At 43.8% G+C, this 20,186-nt stretch overlaps 1 protein-coding gene across 6 annotated transcripts in view; it reads left to right on the top strand.

The window, feature by feature from the left end:
* The window catches only part of IL18RAP (interleukin 18 receptor accessory protein), a 34,426-nt gene extending 14,847 nt beyond the window's left edge, over positions 1–19,579 (top strand). For 5 of the 6 annotated variants that reach the window (XM_049651265.1, XM_049651261.1, XM_049651264.1 and 2 more), the window contains 7 exons: positions 3,585–3,735; positions 8,005–8,070; positions 9,548–9,671; positions 12,176–12,327; positions 13,466–13,603; positions 16,193–16,366; positions 17,926–19,579. In XM_049651265.1, the coding sequence (XP_049507222.1) occupies positions 3,585–3,735; positions 8,005–8,070; positions 9,548–9,671; positions 12,176–12,327; positions 13,466–13,603; positions 16,193–16,366; positions 17,926–18,425 (1,305 nt within the window). In that variant the 3' untranslated portion in view covers positions 18,426–19,579. The remainder of the gene's footprint in view (positions 1–3,584; positions 3,736–8,004; positions 8,071–9,547; positions 9,672–12,175; positions 12,328–13,465; positions 13,604–16,192; positions 16,367–17,925) is intronic. The other variant, XM_049651266.1, reaches the window with a different exon arrangement.
* Positions 19,580–20,186: the final 607 nt, after the last annotated feature.

Genomic DNA, 20,186 nt, shown 5'->3' with positions numbered 1-20,186 from the left:
GGTGGGAGTGGAGAGTTCCCGAGAGGTGTAGTTAGGGTTAGAGCTGGAAACAGAGGCTGTAGGTTGGTTATGTGGTATGGTTATTGGGGGGTTCCTGTTGGTGTGATTGAACTTTGTAAGGGTGAATCCTGATCTAGGGAACTAGCAGTGGGAACAGAAAGAAGGTGGTGGGTGCCAGTGATATCTTCAGAATTAAATACAAGATTAAATATTTAGGGAAACGTGAAAGAGATGACTCATATGTTGGGTCTTTCTGGCTCAAATATACTCACAGCATTTAGGAAGTTGACAAAATAGAAGTAAATTCAACGAGGGGTGAGAAGAGGTCACAGACACAGATCTGGACATAACGAATCCTTAAAACAGACGTGAAAACGTCAAGTCCATCAGGGAGGATAGGGTTGAAGATGTACATGCCGAGAGTCCTCCCAGACTAGGTAGTGAAAGCCCCAGTAGGAGCTCGACTGTGTCACCCAACTCCACCATATGCATAGTACCATATGCATAGTACTCCCTGGAGTGGCTGCACTTCCCGGTAGTATTAGAGCTTGGTGATATTAGAGGGTAATATTACAAGAACAGTCCTACTAGAATACATTTCCTTTGTTTTTCTGGCTTCACACATACCTTTAAAAGTTCTATTTTCATGTGTTCCTCTTTTCTGTATGCCTCAGTTCTATCTCGGACTTACCCAATTCATACAGGTTCACACTGGAGATGCCCCTCCTTCCATATTTTGTTCCAAGACTGTTTCACGGCTGAGCAAAACAGCCCTATTAGCACCCCTCTTTTCTGTTAGAATCATTTGTGATCGTCTTACCAGAATGGGTCTCCCATCATTGTCGCACAAATTGCCTCTCCCTTATCCGTTTTCTTTGATGTTTCCTTTTAGTTCCATCTTATTAAGTTTTTTTTTAAGTTTATTTATTTATTTTGAGATAGAGAAGAGTACATGTGAGGGAGGGACAGAGAGAGAGAGAGAGAGAGAGAGAGAGAATCCCAAGCAGCCTCCGCGCGGACATCACGGAGCCCAGTGCGGGGCTCGAACTCACAAACCATGAGATCATGACCTGAGCCGAAATTAAGAGTCGGACGCTTAACTGACTGAGCCACCCAGGCGCCCCATTTATTAAGCCTTAATAATACATATGAAGCCATACTTTTCTTTTTATGGAAAAAAAAAATCAGGTTGACTTTGTTTTGACCCATCCTCCCTGCAGCTTAGCTGAGGTCTTGGTCACGACTGCATTTTCTCCCCATTACTTTCTCATGGGACTCATGAAACACCTCCACTCCAATTTCTGCTCTTTGTATGTATGTTGTCTAGGGTTTTAGCTCTGAATTTTACCCCATGCTCTGAAAAGGGGTTCTTGACCCCTGAGATCAGCTGATTGATATTTAACCTTATCTGCCCCATTTCTTCGCTTCCTTTTACTTCCTGCAGCCTGCAGCTGCCCCTCTCTGATCAGTTCTGACCCCCCACCTTGGTCTCCCTGCCAATCTACTGAGGTTCCTTCTTGGGCCACAGGAACCACACCAGAGACTTGGAGTGGGGAAACCCTGCTCCTACCAGTCAGCAGGGAAACAGAAGGGAAACTCCTCAATGAGAACATGAAACTCAGAGTCAGAAAAATTCAGATTGACCCTCAGCCCTCTCACTCGCTAGCTCTGTGATACAGAACAACACACAAACGCCAGAGCCTCAGTTTCCTCCCAAAGCCTGTGCAACCCAAGTCAGAGAGTCCTTGGAATGAGTCATATGAGGTAATACACGAGAAAGAATTTTATAATCTGTATAGATACTAGGTGATTTCGCTGTGTATGTCTTTGCTTTGGACTGTGTGGTAAGACACACACTCCAGGTGCTATTTGCTGGAGATTGGAAGGCCATGGGCTACATGGAGATTAGGGGCTACAGAATTATTGGCAAAGGGATACTCAACCGTTCAACAAAGATTTTTTGAGCCCCTACTAGGTCCTAGCCCCTACTGATAACTTACATGATTCTCACGCTTCAAAACGTTTCAATTATATATACTTTATTCACGCATCATTTACAAAGAGCTTACGATTCCTGGCCTGCTTGCCATATAGTAGAGACACAAAGACCAAATCCGTCTACATGCATCAGCCTCTTCACCTTGGCCCTATTTCCTATATATATTCTCCATTTCAAATATTTCTGAGAAGGCACTTAGCTTAATGGAGTGATTCCTACATACTCCTTAAGGTCTGATTGGCCTGGAGGGAGTAGCCCTGCTTCTTTTGAGTTGAGGCCAGGTCGTCCAAGTGCATCGCACTCTGGCTTATTGCTTGGGACCTGCCTTCTTAGACTGAGTGCTCTCTGCAAGGAGGGATCTGTGTTTATTCCTGCCAGTGTGTGTAGGAGCAGTTATGTGTCTTGGCACAAAGGCTGGTCTTCACAACTTCGGAGAAGGAGGTAACTATACACATCGTTATGATCAGAGGGCTATGCGCGATCATGGAGGTCTGGGAGCACGAAGGGACTGGTTCTGCTCAGGGAGTGTGTGATCACCCTCTTCTCTCTGTGAGAATCATCCTTCTGAGTTGGAGTTAAAGACTGAGCTGCAGCCTACCCAGGGGGAGAGAGTGCTGGGAGAGACTTACAAACGGGTAGCTGATGAAGGAATATGGTTATTTCGGGAATGGCAAGTGAGTGGAGGGGCAGTAGCAGGAAAGGAGACCAGGAAGGAATGGTCTCCTTCCTGGAGACTGCAGCCGGGGGAGAACTCCAGACCTTAGAAGAGCATCCCTGAAGGATATGCTGAGTAAGGGAGAGAAATGTTCATAATTGCATTTTAGTTCTCAAGTGACTTTGGGTCCGCCATGAGTTCATTGTGTCTCACTCACTAGTCATTCCTTGTCATATGTCTGTACACCTGTTTAGTTATTTACTTAATATTTTAAATTTACACTTCACCTTTAAAAAAATAAATTTCACCTTTTTTTAGAGTGAAATTTACTTATTATTTTTTTGAGAGAGAGAGGGCACAAGTGAGAGAGGGGCAGAGAAAGAGAGAGGTGGGGCTCACCCAAAGCAGGGCTCGTGCTCACCAGATATGGGGCTCGAACCCATGAACCGTGAGATCATGACCTGAGTCAAAGTCAGATTCTTAACCAACTGAGCCACCCAGGTGCCCCAAGAGTGAAATTTATTTAAACAGGAAGTTTTATATTAGCCCGTCCCCACCACAAAACTATGTCAATTTCTATAACCATAAATATACATGTTTTCAAAAAATTCATTGAGATATCAGTTATGTAGAGTACTATGAGTTTTCTAGAATATTCTCAGGGTTCTGCGTCATATTTTGGGAAATACTAGGCCACATAACTCTTGGAAGATTAGTCAGATTTGGTGCCTTGATCTTAAAAGATAATGTAATTGCATGTGAAAGTGCCTCTCATTAACAAATAAGACTCTTACCAATACAGTTTTTGAACAGAAGCTCTTCATACTTGGGTGATGCCCTTATTTATGAAGTTTTTCTATAAGTTTGACTAATATTACTAACAATTCTCTGGTTAGAGAAAGTTATTCACTTTTTTGTCCCTTGGATTAGAATGGAAAACTACTCTCTGAAGAAAGGAGCAACTCAATCCTAGTGGATGAAGTTTATGACCACGACCAGGGCATATATGTATGTGATTACACTGATTCAGATAACACAAGTTCATGGACAGTCAGAGCTGTTGTCCAAGTGACAACCATCGGTAAGTGAGATTTTTCATTTCAAGATTTGGGATTTGAACCCCTATTACCCCATTAAAGCTATCTTCCTTCGGTTTAGTAATGGTTTCCTTTTTGGGAAAGAAAAAAGATAATCATATACTGGTAGTCACGTGAAGCCTTAAATGTGGGAAAACATTAATTTCCCCATAAATCTAGATTCTGTCCCCCAAGGAAGGCCTCATTCTGGATCATATTCATGTTGTCACAAGTTGGGTTTTCCATGCACTGATGAATCCTGCTAAGTTTTTGTAATAATTTAAAAAATGATTTTAAATATTTCACACACAGCAGTGGCACCATGAACCTATCAGCTTTAATACATATTACTGTTTCTCTACACACTTAGAATCTTGCTTTTTCTTTAAAGAAATGAGACATTGCAGAGACAGATTGAGGCCTATGCTCTTACCCCTTCCTGCTCTTTCTCTTCCCAGCTGTAGTCCAATCATGTACCCTATATGCTTTCCATTTATGTCTTTATGCTTTTCGACAAAAGTATATATCCATTAATAAAATAGAATACTGGGGGCGCCCGGGTGGCTCAGTGGGTTAAGCATCCAACTCTTGCTTTTGGCTCAGGTCTTGATCTCCTGGTTTCATGGGTTCAAGCCCTGCATCGGGCTCTGTGCTGACAGCATAGAGCCTGTTTGGGATTCTCTCTCTCTCTCTCTCTCTCTCCCCCTCTCTCTTTGTCCCTCCCCTACTCATGCTGTCTGTGTCTCTCTCAAATAAATAAATAAACTTAAAAAAATAAAATAGAATATCGTTTTATATTACAAAATGTGTTTTGTGTTAAAAACACACGGTACTATTCTATCATTTTGCCAGTTTATACCCCCCTTAGTGAAGAACAGATTCTCGTTATTACCAAATAATGTTTGATGTTTACAGACTTTTTGACTGGTGTCAAGTGAGACCTCTTTCTCTCTCCCCCTTTTTAAATCCCAATTTACATCTCTCTGAGTACTAATGAAGTTTAATACCTTGTTATATGTTTGGTGGTCTGTTGGGTTTGTTCTTTTGTGCTCTATTTTGGCTCAGTCTTTTCACTGAGCCGTTCTTCCCAGATTTATAAGTATCCACATGAATAAATTATACGACGTCATTAATTTAAACATGGTTCTTGTCAAAACACAACAGGGTCAGTCATCCATGCTTTGTATTAAAGAGCTACAGAATGGTTGACCTAGCTCTTAGTAAACATATCGATTATTTTTACCTCTTCTTCTTTTAGTGTAGGATACAAATTACGTTAAACACCTTGAGGCCAAGGTAACCACTTCTGCCTACTTTCCTGGACTTCAGCAATGACCATTTACATTAAACTCTTCCTTGGAGGAGAAGTTAGAGCACAAGCACCCCACTTGTGCCACTAGCCCCCTCCAAGGGATGTGTGATTCCTCTTCCCTCGGACATGCCACTCAGCCCATCAAGTTTTCAGGGGCTGAGTCTGCTTTTCTCGCTCGCCCGAGGGATTCCCCGCAACATCGATTGCGTGTCTTTCGACCAAGCCTTCTCTGTCATCATTCCTGTCTTCCTCAGTCATTCACTTTTTCACATATTCATTTTCACACAAGTATTTGTGGGACATCTAATATGTATCAGGCGTTGGGCTTGGTGCTCAGGCTGTAAGAACGAATACCTGGACACATTGTCTGTGATCACCCGGAACTTGCCACTTTGTGGGCACACAGGCTGTCACTAGACAGTATGATGAGTGGGGAGAAAGGGAAGCAGTGGGGCATACAAGAGGCCCACTAAGCCCAAACCTGGACATACCACGCTCGAGCAAGAACAGACGGGTGAGGACCAACCAGCCCAAGGAAGGTGGGAAAATGCCGTTCCGGGCAGAGAGCTGCAGTGGGGATGGACAGATGTGGACAGACTCAGAGACTACGGAGAGGGTACAGCTGAAAGGACTTGGAAATTGGGAGTGAGGAAGAGGAAAAAGGAGGGATCCAGGATGAGAGAGAGTTGGGTTTTAGGTTGGGCAACTAGGTGGATTTTCTGTTGGACGCTGATGGAGGATGGCCTTGCACGGCATACATAAGAACTTACACAGCAGGTCTGATGCACATTCTTGGAAGATATCTCTGATTGCTCACTGCACAGACTTAGCAAAGGAGGTGAGGAGCGGCTTTGTTTGTGCATCCACAGAACTTGATGATGGATTTAATGTGTGAAGAGGGAAACCAAGGATGTTTTTGTTTTCTGGCCTGGATAAGATGGTAAATGGTGACACCATTTCATGAAACAGGAAAGGCTGCAAGAGAAGAGGGTCTAAGGAAGAAATTAAACATTACGTCCGAAAGGACTTTCGGTGATCCGAATCACAATGACAAGGAGGAATTTGGACAAACCAGTCTGGAGATGATAGGGCCAGAGGTGTAAATGTGAGGGTGGTCAACATGATATCTAAAGCAAAAAGACTGGGGGTGCCTGGGTGGCTTGGTCGGTTAAGCGTCCGACTTAGGCTCAGGTCATGATCTCACAGTCCGTGAGTTCGAGCCCCGCGTGGGGCTCTGTGCTGACAGCTCAGAGCCTGGAGCCTGCTTCAGATTCTGTGTTTCCCTCTCTCTCTGCCCCTCCCCTGCTCATGCTCTGTCTCTCTCTGTCTCAAAAATAAATAAAAACATTAAAAAAAATAAATAACTAAAGCAAAAAAAACTGAATGAGCTCATCTGGGGAGTGAGTATAGAGAGAAGAAGGCCTGGAACCGAGGACTGTAGCATTGCAACACTTGAGAGGTTGGGAGAAGCGAAGGGATCCCCAAAGGGGGTGGAGCAGGGGAGTGAGAACAGAGGGAAACTGTCCCAGGGCATGGTGGCTAAAGTATCTCCGGGCAGAGGGAGTAACGCTCTGCCTCAGGGGTGAGGTCTGAGAACTCATCGCTGGGTTTGGGAAGGGCAACGGAGGTCATTATTTACATAAGTTAGTGAGTACCAGTGGGAGAGTGGGGATAGGAGCTGTAAAGGAAGTGAAACTGATGATGGAGGAGACAGATCATTTAAAGGTTCAAGATCTTTAGTAGGGAACAGTTCTAGAGAATGAACGGTACCACCCAGCGAGAGTAGATAGAACAAAAGACCACTAGCAGAGAACAAGGGAGAGAACTGATGTTCACGAGAAGCCCAGAAGAAGAGCCCCCAAACACACAGGGAAGTGAGCAGAGAGGCAGAAGGTAAACAGGAAAGTAGGGAAGCAGGGAACGAAAAACGAGAGGATTCTAAGAGGACATGCCCAACAGTGTCCAAAGCTGCTGAGAAATAAAGCAGAAGAAAAACTCAGTTGTGTCCAGTGGATTTAGGGGCAAGGACGTCACTGGGAACTTTAGCTGAAGCAGTTTCCGTGGAGTGATGGGGGCAGGAATTGAAATCCATGGGAAGCGAGAGAATGGAGGAGATGAGCACATATGGCTCCTTCAAGAATTTGGCTTGGAAGGAAGGAGCATGAACGTGACAAGGACATAAGGTGTAGGGAATGTTCTCTCTTTTAAAATGAAGAGACTGAGCATGGATAAATGCCAATGGGCAGAAACCCAGAGAAAGAGAGTGTGTGTGTGTGTGTGTGTGTGTGTGTGTGTACGTGTGTATGTGAGAGTGAGAGAGAAATATACAGGGAAGATAATGGAGTCATTGAAGGAAGGAGGTCCCCGAGAAGTAAGAGGACAATGTCCAGAGCAGAGGTGATGAATTTTCCTTGGTCAGGAGATGGGCCATATTCAGGAGGAAGTCTGACCACAGACCCCTATTTGACAGTTTGTGGCCGGAAACTCAGGCATAAATGAGTAATGGAGGGTCGGACTCACTTTTATCTTGAAATAAACCATGAAATTAAGGATGGAGGATTGGCCTCCGGTCTGGCTGATGTGGGCATTTTCTCAAGTGCATTCTTCTTCCGGACTACTCAGCCAGATGGTACCAAAAAGCAATGTTGTAGAAGACAGGAATGGGGGCTCAGGTCTGTAGCAGTTGAGCAGGGTTGGTGTGGAAGAAAACACACCCGGGTGGACAAGGATTTATCAGGGACTAATGTTTCACTAGCACCTGCAACCTGATGTCACGCTCATCTTTGGAGGCTTGCTTTTCATGTGGAAACCTGAGTTCCTACTAACTTTGTAGACAATGCACCAAAATCGAAGAGGGAGCGCCAAAGCATTTAGATCAAAGTGCTACTTTGCACGCACATCTTCAGCAAGGAGGCCTTCTGATTTCCCAATGCAAATAATAATCACTATTTTCATCTTTTAGTGAAAGACACTATTTTCAAGCCAGATATTCTGGACCCCATCAAGGACACACTGGAAGTAGAACTTGGTAAGGTGGGTTGTATTATCACCATTGAATGACATTGTGCTTCTGGGAGCAGGTCTAAGTGTCATATTAAGGAAAAAAGTATTGGGATTTTAAGTCAAACAGAATTCCGTGTGAATCTTGACTCAGCCACTGGCTAGTTTGTTGACCTTAGAGAGTTATTTAATCTTTCTAAGCCTCAGGTTTTAAATCTATAAATAGACAAAGGAAAACTGACCTCATCTGGTTTCAGTGAGAAATGTAGGATAATGTATGTTAGGTGGCTAGTGAACTGGTCATGTTCAATAGATTTTAGATTTCTCCTTACTCATCCCAGAAACAGGTGGTTACGTATATTAGGTCCATTGATTAAATCTGTAAATGTAACCGATTTACCACCTTGAAGAGCATTAACCTTTAAAAACGTGGTGTTCGGTGTGGGCTTTGAGATACCTATGGAAGAACACTACATCTCCTGCCCAAGTAATTTGTACTCCCAAGTGGTGTCTTTTTTGTGTAGAGGGGCAAAGTGACTTTTCTCTGGTCCCCTTTTATTTTATCCACTTCAGTAACATCTACATTTTCCCCACACAGCCAAATAAGAACTTCTCTATTTAAAACCAAGTGCTGGTTGTTCCAAGAAAATAAGTGATTCTTTTAAATGCTAACACATCTATACTTATAGAAATAAATGTCAAAATAGATACTATGGTAAAAGACCACTAGGTGGCGGTATCAGGGTATAGCATTAGCAATACCCACAGCATCACAAGAATGTAAGGAAGGAGGAAAGAAAAAACATTAATAATTCAAAAATAGCCAAGTTACCTACAGCTTCAATGAATTTGAAAACCCTAAAGGGCGGGGGCGGGACATTATTAAGGTGCGAAGATGATTTTTAATGGAATCCTTAACCATTTCATGGTGAAAATATTGAATTTGAGGCAGAGTGTATCTGGAGACCCCTTGTAGAAAAAGAGGGTAGGAAGAGGGTAGTGTCATCACATGCATGCCCACCCATAGTGCATTGTTCAAGAAACTGCTGAATATCTAAATAATTCCTTCTTTAAGCTACATTACAGTAACCTCACGATTTTAAGTTAATATGCAAATGTTGGTTAGTAGTAAAATGTTCTTTGTTGACACATTATGTACTCAATAGCAGCATTAGAAGACCAGGCTGGTCACTGAGAAGACTTCTCATTTTCCCTCCTCATTGAGGGCATTTGTGTCTGCCCTCAAACCACATCAGAATTCTTAGCGCTGTGACCAAAGAGTCACAAGTCTGAGATGTAAGTGTTGCTCAATGGAGAGAAACATACCTGGTCTTATTTGCTTGTGAATGAAAGACCGGTAGATGTTTGGTTATTTCTAGCACACCTATTTATCCTGCAAACGTGATTGCAGCAGTGAACAGTGTTCGGATGGCGTCTTCCTCCTGCACAGGACAAAGTGTCCTCACGGACTTCCTTCCTATTTTGTGTGTCTCTCTCATTTTCAGGAAAGCCTTTAACTCTTAACTGCACGGCACGATTTGGCTACCAACGAGATTTTAAACCTGTAATAAAATGGTACATTAAAGATTCCGACCAGGAGTGGGAAGTTCCAACACCTGAGCAGAAAAGGTAAGAAGGAAATTAGCAGATCATATTCTTTGCAACCTACACTGAACACTTTTTAAAACACCTTTGGAAACCTCTAAAATGGACTCACCGAGGTGAACAAGCGCGCAGTTGATGGTGTGGCCACTGGCGCCAACTAGTGGTGAATAGAAAAGGACAGAAACGCAAAGTGCAGGATCCTTTTCAACCCTGAGATCAGAAGCAGTTTCTTAATATGGCCATAAAATGAAATATTTAAGCTGTTTGAAAGCTCAGGGTTTTTTTTTTTTTTGTAATGTTTATTTATTTATCTTGAGGGGGGAGGGAGGTAGGGACAGAGAGAGAGGGAGAGAGAATTCTAAGTGTGCTCCACACTGTCAGCACGGGACCCAAGCCATGTTGGATCCCACGAACCATCCCACCAACAGAGAGTTATGACCTGAGTGGAAATCAAAAGTTGGACGCTCAACCAAACGGAGCCACCAAGGTGCCCCTAAAGTTGAGTTTATAGCAACAGTTTGACGTTTAAACATCAAGCTGACAAGAAGACAGACATACCGAGCCAGGATGGCAGAAGAGAAGTAGCGCGTCCAACCAATGGGAAAGAATGCTGCCCTCTGCCCACACCCCATTTTTCCCAGTGTCATTCATTTAGAGTAGTGGTGAGTTCAGGGATCCAAATATGCAGAGTCATTAACAGTCTGGAATGTATGGAGAGGAAAATGCACAATAATAAGGATTCTGACCAAAAATATGTGAAGCGAGGAATAGTTGAAGAAATCCAACCTGGAAAAGGAAATGCAGAGGTGAGATATCTTGAAGTACTTGGAAACCACAGTGTTTTATGGAAACGAGGCTTAGTTTGTTGTCCAGATTAGTGGACAGAATTTACGGGGAAGACGGTTGGGCTCAATAGAAAGGAAAACTCTGTTATTCAGAGCTATCCAGTGCCTCACAAAACTGGACTCCGGCCGCTGGCGGGATTATGGGTTTCAATCCGATTGGTCAGGCCTGTCACTAAAAAACAGAGTCCCTCATCTTTCCAAGATCCGTTCCACAGTAATAGACTGTGTATTAAGCACGTCCTTCTGAATTTTAAAAAGATTTCAATGAACAAATGTAATATCATTTTGAAAAGTTTATGTCATTACGAAAAAATAAAGGATGAATTTTGAGAACAGCAATAAAAGTTATCAGGAGCTTCTAAGACAAGGGAAGTCACACAACTTATTTGGGTTTGGATTTCTGTTTTCCACCCCCTGGCAATGTGACACTTGACCCCTGTAAGCTTCCACTGTACCATCTGTAATCTGTGGACACTTACGTCCACTTTACTAGGTCCCTGTACGGAGTAGATACAGTAGAGGTGAGAAGGTCATCACGGTTCCTGATTGGTAGGAAATATTCAGTGAATAAGTGTTGGTATTGTAGGGTTCCAAGCAACACAGCCTAAAATATCATCCACCCAGGCAAGATGCCTTAGCTAGTAAAGAGAGACTGTAGATTGGCAACCTTAGAGAACACAAATTGTGCATAAATACTGAGACTTACAACTTGCTGGATGGGGCAGAATGGCCCAGACCCAGAGCATGGGCTGCCACTTCCAAGCAGAGTGACCATGCACGGTCACCTACCTTCTATGCCTGGTCTGCGTTGCTGGCCAAGTTAGGACGACCATACTCTTACCTTGTGGGGGTTCCTGTGAGGAATGAAGGATACTTGATAGTCTACATTTAGTGTTAAAAAGGGTGAGCACAAGGGCACCTGGGTGGCTCAGTGGTTAAGCGTCTGACTCTTGATTTCAGCTCAGGTTATGATCTCACAGTTTGTGGGATCAAGCCCCACATCTGGCTCCATGCTGAGCGTGGAGCCTAGTGGGATTCTCTCTCTCTCCCTTTCTCTCTGCCCCTCCCCTACTCTCTCCCTCTCTTTCAAAATAAATAAACATTAAAAAAAGAGTGAGACGGGGAGCCTGGGTGGCTCAGTTGGTTAAGTTTCCCACTTCAGTTCAGGTCACGATCTCACAGCTCATGGGTTCAAGCCCTGCATCAGGCTCTGTGCTGATAGCTTGGAGCCTGGAGCCTGCTTTAGATTCTGTGTTTCCCTCTCTTTCTACCCGTCCCCCACTTGTTCTCTCTCTCTCTCTCTCAAATAAATAAATAAATATTAAAAAAAAATGAGTGAGCAGAGAAACATGGTCAGCCCTTGGTGGAAGTGCATCATGTTCAACATTATTCTTAAATTATTATTATAGTCTGTTTTCAAGGAGAATGCTTCGCGTAATGGAGGTCAGATGAGGCCCACAGTAAATTAAATTCTGGTGATGCATAAAACGATGCCCAGAAGATTCAATAATCAAAAATGAACCCCCTCTGACCATCTTATGGTCTTCTGGCATCTCCTTCTATGCTTTGATCCGATAGCTCTCCCGAAATCCAAACTGTTGGCCACTAATAAGAATTCCAAATACTGCAAAAGTGGTCAATTTATGCTGCTGAATGAATGGGGTATTTCCCCTTCTTTCCTAGAGTTAAACACACCAAAAAGGATGACGTTATAGAGCGTGTTGTCCACTTGAAAGAAGTCACTCAGAGGGATCTTCACCGGAAGTTTGTTTGCTTTGCCCAGAACTCCATCGGGAACACGACCCAGTCCATCCAGCTGAGAGAAAAGAAAGGAGGTAAGCCTGGAAGGTGGCCGCAGAAGGCACACAACTGCTTTTATCTGAAAGGAGAGGAATTTTCCTAAAGAAATATCCTGCTGATGATGTTGATGATGATAGCAATTAACATTTGTGAGAAGCCAGACATTATGCATTTTGCTCATATTAAACCATTTAATACTTTGACCAAGGACACATCACTAGTAATCACAAAATCACAATCACATCACAGTGATCCAGAACTGGTCCTCTTGACTAATACTCTTTGTACGGGGCCTGTGTTGGAAAAGCCTGCCAACCATTCATTCATTCATTCACTCATCCGTTATTCTACAAACACCTAAAGGGCATGTCTTGTGTAACAGGTATTGTGCTAGGACCTAGCTCCCTTTCAGGGTTTTCTTTTCCTGGCTTCTGAATCCAGAGACCATGATGGTAGGGTACTGGAGAGTGGAGGAGAGAAGAGTCATCTTGCTCACTGCTCAGAGTGATATGTGTGTATCACAGACCATAGTCTTTGACAGGAGGAGTGGAAATTCCTGATAAAGAATAGCTTTGAAATTTCCTTAAGAAGATACTCCGTGATGGAGTTGATATCATTCATTCATTCAATTAAGAACTGATTACAGAACAAGCAAGTTTTGACAGCTAGTGAGGCTTAAATAAGACAAAACTTGTGCTCGGTGTTGTGGATGCTCTGTAGTGGGGCTCCCGTCAGGAGAGGCATGTGAAAGTTCTCACGCGTTAGGTACCGTGAAGAGTGTGAAACCGAGCCATGCGTGCCTCCTGGCCTCAGGAAGTTTAGACTTTTGTAGGGAAGATAGGGCATGAAGATAATTTATAATATGCAATGAGAAGGATGCGAATGGGTTTTGTGGAGGTTTATGGGGGAAAAAATAACTAAAAGTGACCATGATTAGTTTCCCCATCCGTTTCCTGTTCAGGAACGTGCCATTCCCGTGGGTTCTTTCCAGTTCATTGTAAGACAGTTCCCTCAAGATACGATTTTAAGTGTTTCCAGAGTCAAGAGGAATGCTCCCAAGAGCAGTGATTTTGAGAAAATAATAGAGCCTGAGAAGGCGCTGGGGGGCCCACAGCGTCAACCCAAATGTGGTCTCGCAGAGACATTTGTTCATGGCTACCGTGTTTCCCCCAGTGGTGTTCATCTACATCCTACTTGGTACCGTCATGAGCCTGGCAGGCGTGCTGACCACAGGTGCTCTGCTCTACATGTACTGGATTGAAATAGTGCTGCTGTACCGAACCTACCAGAACAAGGATGAGACATTTGGGGGTAAGGTGACCCCGACCTGCCTCTGACATTTCTTCTCAGACTTAGAGGGAGAAGCTCAAGAAATGGATGTTCCCTGATGGATAAAGTCATGCCCCTCAGCCTTTTAAACCTCCTTCCAGGTGTGGTGGCTCAACCTGGGAGAACTGGGAACAGGTGGAGAAAAAATTTCTTTTCATTCCAGTTTCCAGGAATCTTGCTGATCAACGATGCTATTGCAGAGCATGTTGGGCTCGAAAACAATCTCTCTGCTCACCAACCTGACGCAATATGACAGATGAGCTAACATCTCCATGACTTAGTTTCCTCTTCTGGAAAAAGGGATTATGATCACAATCACGATGAAATCTATGAGGACCCATTGGGTTAAGAAATATTTGTCATTTAGAACAGCATCTAGCATGTGGTAAACAGTCCATGCCAGTCAGGTGTATTAGGTACTTTGTCACTTGAATCCTGCAATCAGACAGAGAGACGTAAAATCGCGTGCCCAAAACCGAACTGCAAGATGGTGTTAGAACTCAGGATTTGGACCCAGGTGATTTGGCTCAGAGCCCCCATTAGCTATTACCTCAGCCTCATCTGTAAAATGAGGGGCTTGAAGATGGTGGCAATGTCCCCAAACATGTGACACTCTGTAAAAGGCAACCACTATTACAATTAATGGAGCTGTCTGCCCATTTCCCCAGGAGACAGGATGATAGTGCTTCTTTAGAATAGAAGAGCTGCTGGTGTGTTTTTCTAGCCCTGGAGGTCTCTAAGATTAGGTGTACTGTTTTACTGGATGGTTCTCTTGCTTGCAAAGGGCAGCATCCACTCTGCTGGAATCCGGGGATAATTACTTACCTGCCTGGGATAATTAATTCCCACACCGCTGCTCCTCCCACGCCGGGAATGCAGCGAAAAGCTGTCAGATTTACAGGAAAAGGAGAAGTCGAGATGCATCAATCATACCTTCCTTTCAACTAATTATTGAAAATTCACGCTAGAAACCCGTCAGCCAAGAGTGTTTTTTGAGATTTATTTTTTTAATTAGCTTCTTAGCGTTTTTGAATTGAACAAATTATTTAGCCAATGCCTCAATCATCCCCCTAAAAGATTTATATTTCCTTTACTAAAATGTTATTTATCTTAAGATTCTAGAGCTTGTACAAAAGAGCCAATCAACTGTGACACTTTTAAATCTGCCCTTTCTCTTTTTACTTTGCACAAGACACTACCCTGATGAGGACGCAGACGCCGGTTTTCAAGCACGGTGATTCAGTGCCCTCTGTAGCTAATCTAATGTTTTACAGCAAAACGGCTGTGTCCTTTGAAGTTAATGCCGAATATCCAAAATTTTAGAGAGATGCAGAATGTCAGAGTTGCAGAGGACCTAAGAGAGCTCTAATACTCCCATTTGTTAATTTTCTTACTAAAGAAATGTAAATGTCTCCAGATGATAGAAAAATCCAAGCCTGTTGGAGTTTCACAGGGACGTGGAAGGAATCCGAGGTGACTGTGGTGTCTCACACATTTAAAATGCACAACACTTCCTGCCGGCCATGCCCCATGAGCCTCCTCCTTCCCACCTGGGCAATGAGGCGCTTCCCAGATGAGCCTCCCGGGTCCCTTTCTTGTCTCCTGGACCTCCTCCACTCCTTCTTCTTCTTCTTTTGCTGGCATTTCCATCCAGGAAGGCCTCTTCTTCCGTCCACATTAAGCAAGCGTTCTGCCCATCACATCAGCCACCGGCGCTATTGTTTGCTATTTTGTAACACTGCTATTTGCCAGCCATTGTGCAAAGCACTGGAATATGACACCAAATGGGTATGTCCAGACTCTGAAGCCCATGAGCGAACTTTTGAGATTTTCTGCCTCTCTTGGTTAGTTCGGTAGCACATCCCAGTAATCAACGTGAATTTGTACTAATCGACTCAACAGAGGCACATGAGACTTTACAAATATCCTAAAACAAGTTTCATAAATAGAGTTTCCCATCTGGAAGGCAGGGGGGAGTGGATATTTATCTTGTGCCCTGCTGTGAGCCAGACACCACGCGCTTTATATACGTTATATCATGCAACCCTGAAGACAGTCTGCCAGGGAGTTACTATGATCTCATTTTACACGGCGGGGATTCTAATAGAGGTACATGTGCCGTCAGCTCTCTCGTTCACGTGCAAGGTGCTGGGTCTTGGCCGTGCTCCGCTTGCTGGATATTATCATGCTTTGATGGAACAGACTCTTCTTTGATGTGTAACTCATGAGACAGCAACACTGCAAAGAAAAAAAAAAAAAAAAAAACCCAGAGGAACCCCTGACTAATATGATTTAATCACAGAAGCTGCAACTGTTTGATCTGACCCCAGTGAAAATGCAGGACCGCGTCATAAATCAGAATTCGAATTTGGTTGGGCAATCGATACGGCTCAGCAGTGTGATTCTGAATTGGACGCAGCTGCTGCTTTTTATTGTTAAATCAATTCAGTAAGGAGCCCGGCACTTAATTCTTGCCCATTTGCCATATGACTCCAGCACGTGTAGATATGCCACGATAGTGAGAAAAACGTAAATGGCTGACTTTTTTTCCCTAACATTTCTCTTCCTCAGATAAAAAGGTATTTGATGCTTTCGTATCCTATGCGAAATGGAGCTCTTTTGAGAGTGAGGCCACTTCATCTCTGCATGAGGAATACTTGGCCCTGAATCTATTCCCTGAAGTTTTGGAAAACAAATATGGATACAACTTGTGTTTGCTTGAAAGAGATGTGGCCCCAGGAGGAGGTAGGTCCTATAAGCCAAGAGAAGATATAGAACAAAAAGAACAGTTGAATGCAAGTGCTCTATGGGCTTCCCTGCTATTCCTTCTGTTGGGATATACACCCTCTGGAATATTTCATGAGCTTAGAACATGCTGGGCAACAACACAGAAAAACATACATTGCAGAGATGTGCTGCATCATCCAAGAATAAGCCATCTTCAGAAAAAAAAAAATTATTGGGCCCTAGGGATGCCTTCCAGAACAAGATATTGCTCCTGGGTCCCCTGTAGGAAGTCACCTCTGTCAATCTGAACAGGTGGTCTCCCTGCTTTGTAGGACTCTGCTGGCCACAAAAATGAACAAATCAGGAGACTATAGATGCTGGAGAGGATGTGGAGAAACGGGAACCCTCTTGCACTGTTGGTGGGAATGCAAATTGGTGCAGCCGCTCTGGAAAGCAATGTGGAGGTTCCTCAGAAAATTAAAAATAGACCTACCCTATGACCCAGCAATAGCACTGCTAGGAATTTACCCAAGGGATACAGGAGTACTGATGCATAGGGGCACTTGTACCCCAATGTTTATAGCAGCACTCTCCACAATAGCCAAATTATGGAAAGAGCTTAAATGTCCATCAACTGATGAATGGATAAAGAAATTGTGGTTTATATACACAATGGAGTACTACGTGGCAATGAGAAAGAATGAAATATGGCCCTTTGTAGCAACGTGAATGGAACTGGAGAGGGTTATGCTAAGTGAAATAAGCCATACAGAGAAAGACAGATACCATATGGTTTCACTCTTATGTGGATCCTGAGAAACTTAACAGAAACCCATGGGGGAACGGAAGGAAAAAAAAAAAGAGGTTAGAGTGGAAGAGAGCCAAAGCATAAGAGACTCTTAAAAACTGAGAACAAACTGAGGGTTGATGGGGGGTGGGAGGGAGGGGAGGGTGGGTGATGGGTATCGAGGAGGGCACCTTTTGGGATGAGCACTGGGTGTTGTATGGAAACCAATTTGACAATAAACTTCATATATAAAAAAAAATTAAAAAAATTAAAAATAGTATATATAATTTGAAAATAAATAAATAAATAAATAGATAAATAAATAAATAAATAAATCTATTAAAAAAAAAAAAAAGGATGCTGCTGGCCACAAGTGTCAGCATTGGGTGAGGCGGGGCGCAGTTCTTGCCACTCACCAGATGTACAGACATCATTCCTTCCCCCCATTTCCTCTGCCTCGGACACCCCACCAGGGAGCCTGGGACATCCCATGCCCCTCTGTTATCCCAGCCTGACTGGTGCCAACAAGGTCTTCTCCTAGAGGGAGTGACAGTTTGAAGAGACAGAACACAAAGAGAGGAATGTAGAGTAGAGAGTCCCCAGATACTTGAGTGTATCTTCAACTGTCCATAGAGTTGATACAGGAAAGCGACATAGCAAACCAAGCTTCCTTTCCTCCTTCCCTAAAAACCTTTGCAGGGAACTCTCTGGGTAGGTCTGGGAGATTTGGGGTTATGGAGACTCCGGGTTCAGCAATACAATAGCAAATGATTCAATTCCTTATTTCCAGCATATGCAGAAGACATCGTAAACATTATTAAGAAAAGTAGAAGAGGAATATTTATCTTGAGCCCCAACTATGTCAACGGACCCAGTGTCTTTGAACTACAAGCAGCAGTGAATCTTGCCTTGGATGACCAAACACTGAAACTAATTTTAATTAAGTTCTGTTCCTTCCAAGAGCCAGAGTCTCTACCTCATCTGGTGAAAAAAGCTCTCCGGGTTTTGCCTACCGTCACTTGGAGAGGCTTAAAATCGGTCCCTCCCAATTCCAGGTTCTGGACTCAGATGCGCTACCACATGCCGGTGAAAAACTCCAAAGGATTCAGGTGGAACCATCTCAGAATTATGCCTGAATATTTTTCCACTGGAAATGATTCCGTAAAACAGAAGCCACTGGGAGGAGCTCCCAGCCTACAGAATGGTAAAGCAGACCCTGAACCACCTGCCCTCAGTCCCTGGGCGAGTAGAGACGTTGATGGACAGAGCACAGAGCATGAATCGGGCTGACATAAGATGGAGAGTGTTTTGCCGACCCCGAGCAAGCCTGACAGGCAAAGCAATGACCCCGAAACTGTGGTTAGAGCTTCTGATTTCCTCTGGACAGAGGAAGAGTAAATTCTGCAGACGCATGCACACGTTCAGCACACAACGCTCTTAAGATTTGCCAAGGGGTCTGAACAGAAGTGGCAGATACAGCCGCTTCTGCATTGGGCTACCTATTGGCTGTCACGTCTACTATGGATTGTACATATAAATTATATATATTTGCAACCAAATAAATATTATTTTATTAGGAGCGATTGATTTGAACTTTACCTAAATCTTCCCTGTAAAAACAAAGCAACACAAAACAATTTTTATTCAATGTCCACCCATTAACTCTGGAGCACAGAAAGCAAGTAGGAAAGGCAGACACCGGGGAGGGAGCGGGGGGGGGGGGGGCAAGGGGCAGACAGGGCCCCAGTCAATCTCTACTCTGTCCCTGCCAGAAGCACCCCCTGTAAGCAGGTGAAATAGAGGAAGGAGACCCTTCTGGTGGGCAGTGCAGCCCTGTGCTAGACACAAGGCTTGGAGAGCAGAGTAGGGCTAACCTCAGCATCTCCTCATCCCCTTGGCCTTGGTGCAGGGCAGGAGGTCCCCAACCTTACCCTGGGCTGCTGAAAGTAGGAACGAACTAGGCCAAAATGCTCAGGCCAATGAGGAGGCAAGGAATGGGCCAGCACATACGTACAAAGTAGAAAGACAGTGACAAGAGCTAGCAGCCAAGGTAAGAGTTTGGTAAGTAAATGTAGAAACTGGTTAAAAGACAGCAAGAATGGAGCTTGAACAGAGCTTTAGTCTGAGCTCTTTGCCCATCAAGGCTGGCACTCCTTGTATGTGCTTCCTGACCGAATGATCTCAGTGGAGTCCTAAGTAACAAGGCAGGATGCTGGAGCACCAGGAGAGAAAAGGTGGATTTCACTCTCATAGTCTGTTTTCCTTATGGGGATTCCAGTTCCAGCTAGAGTTAAAACAGTGTTCTAGTCACGTAGGGATATAAAACCTTCATGCTCTGTCCTCGCCTGAGTGGAATGATTCATTTGAGCCTAAAGACTAGCAACTTCTGGACTCATTCAGATGTAATGTGTCACAGTCACTGGTACGGACACGATCCAAGTTCAGAGTGGCTAAAAGTCACTGTCATCTGGCTACCACTTGGAGCCTGTATGAAATGGTCTTGAGCTCTTTTTCCGCAAAGGCTCCCACATCATAAAAACCACTGCGGCCTTGGCACCGAGAAACATCCTTGTTGGGAATTTCAGTGATAAAGTTAAAGATGAGTTAAAAGGTATAAATTATTCCTGGAGGAAGTTTCTTGTGGGAAGGCTCATTGTAGGGTCTCAGTGGGGAAGAATCCACACTGTCATTGTGCCGTTGTGCTATGGTGATGGTCAGAATCCCTGGTTTTCCTGCCAGCCGCTCTCTGAGATCTAAGACTCAGAAACCTCTTTGGGCCAGTTTACCCGGGTTTACTTTATTCTAAAATAAATTTTTCTATCACCGATCTATCCAGTAGTCCAGACTTTTGTTCTAAGCTTAACAGAAACTCAAACTGAGCCTCAGGTTTGTATATATACTCAAAATAAAAGAAAAAAAAAAAAAAAAAGAAAAGCACTTCCCTAGGCCTAACATTTACAGAACGCACTCTTTCCAGGTTAGTAGATCCACTGAAGACGACAAATTAGCATTTAGGACAAAGGTTTATTTACATTTCTTACATGCAAATCA

Source organism: Panthera uncia (genome assembly GCF_023721935.1).
Source record: "Panthera uncia isolate 11264 chromosome A3 unlocalized genomic scaffold, Puncia_PCG_1.0 HiC_scaffold_11, whole genome shotgun sequence".
Lineage (NCBI taxonomy): Eukaryota > Metazoa > Chordata > Mammalia > Carnivora > Felidae > Panthera > Panthera uncia.
Note: the sequence above shows the minus strand (reverse complement) of the source record. Positions and strands in the feature narration are given on the sequence as shown.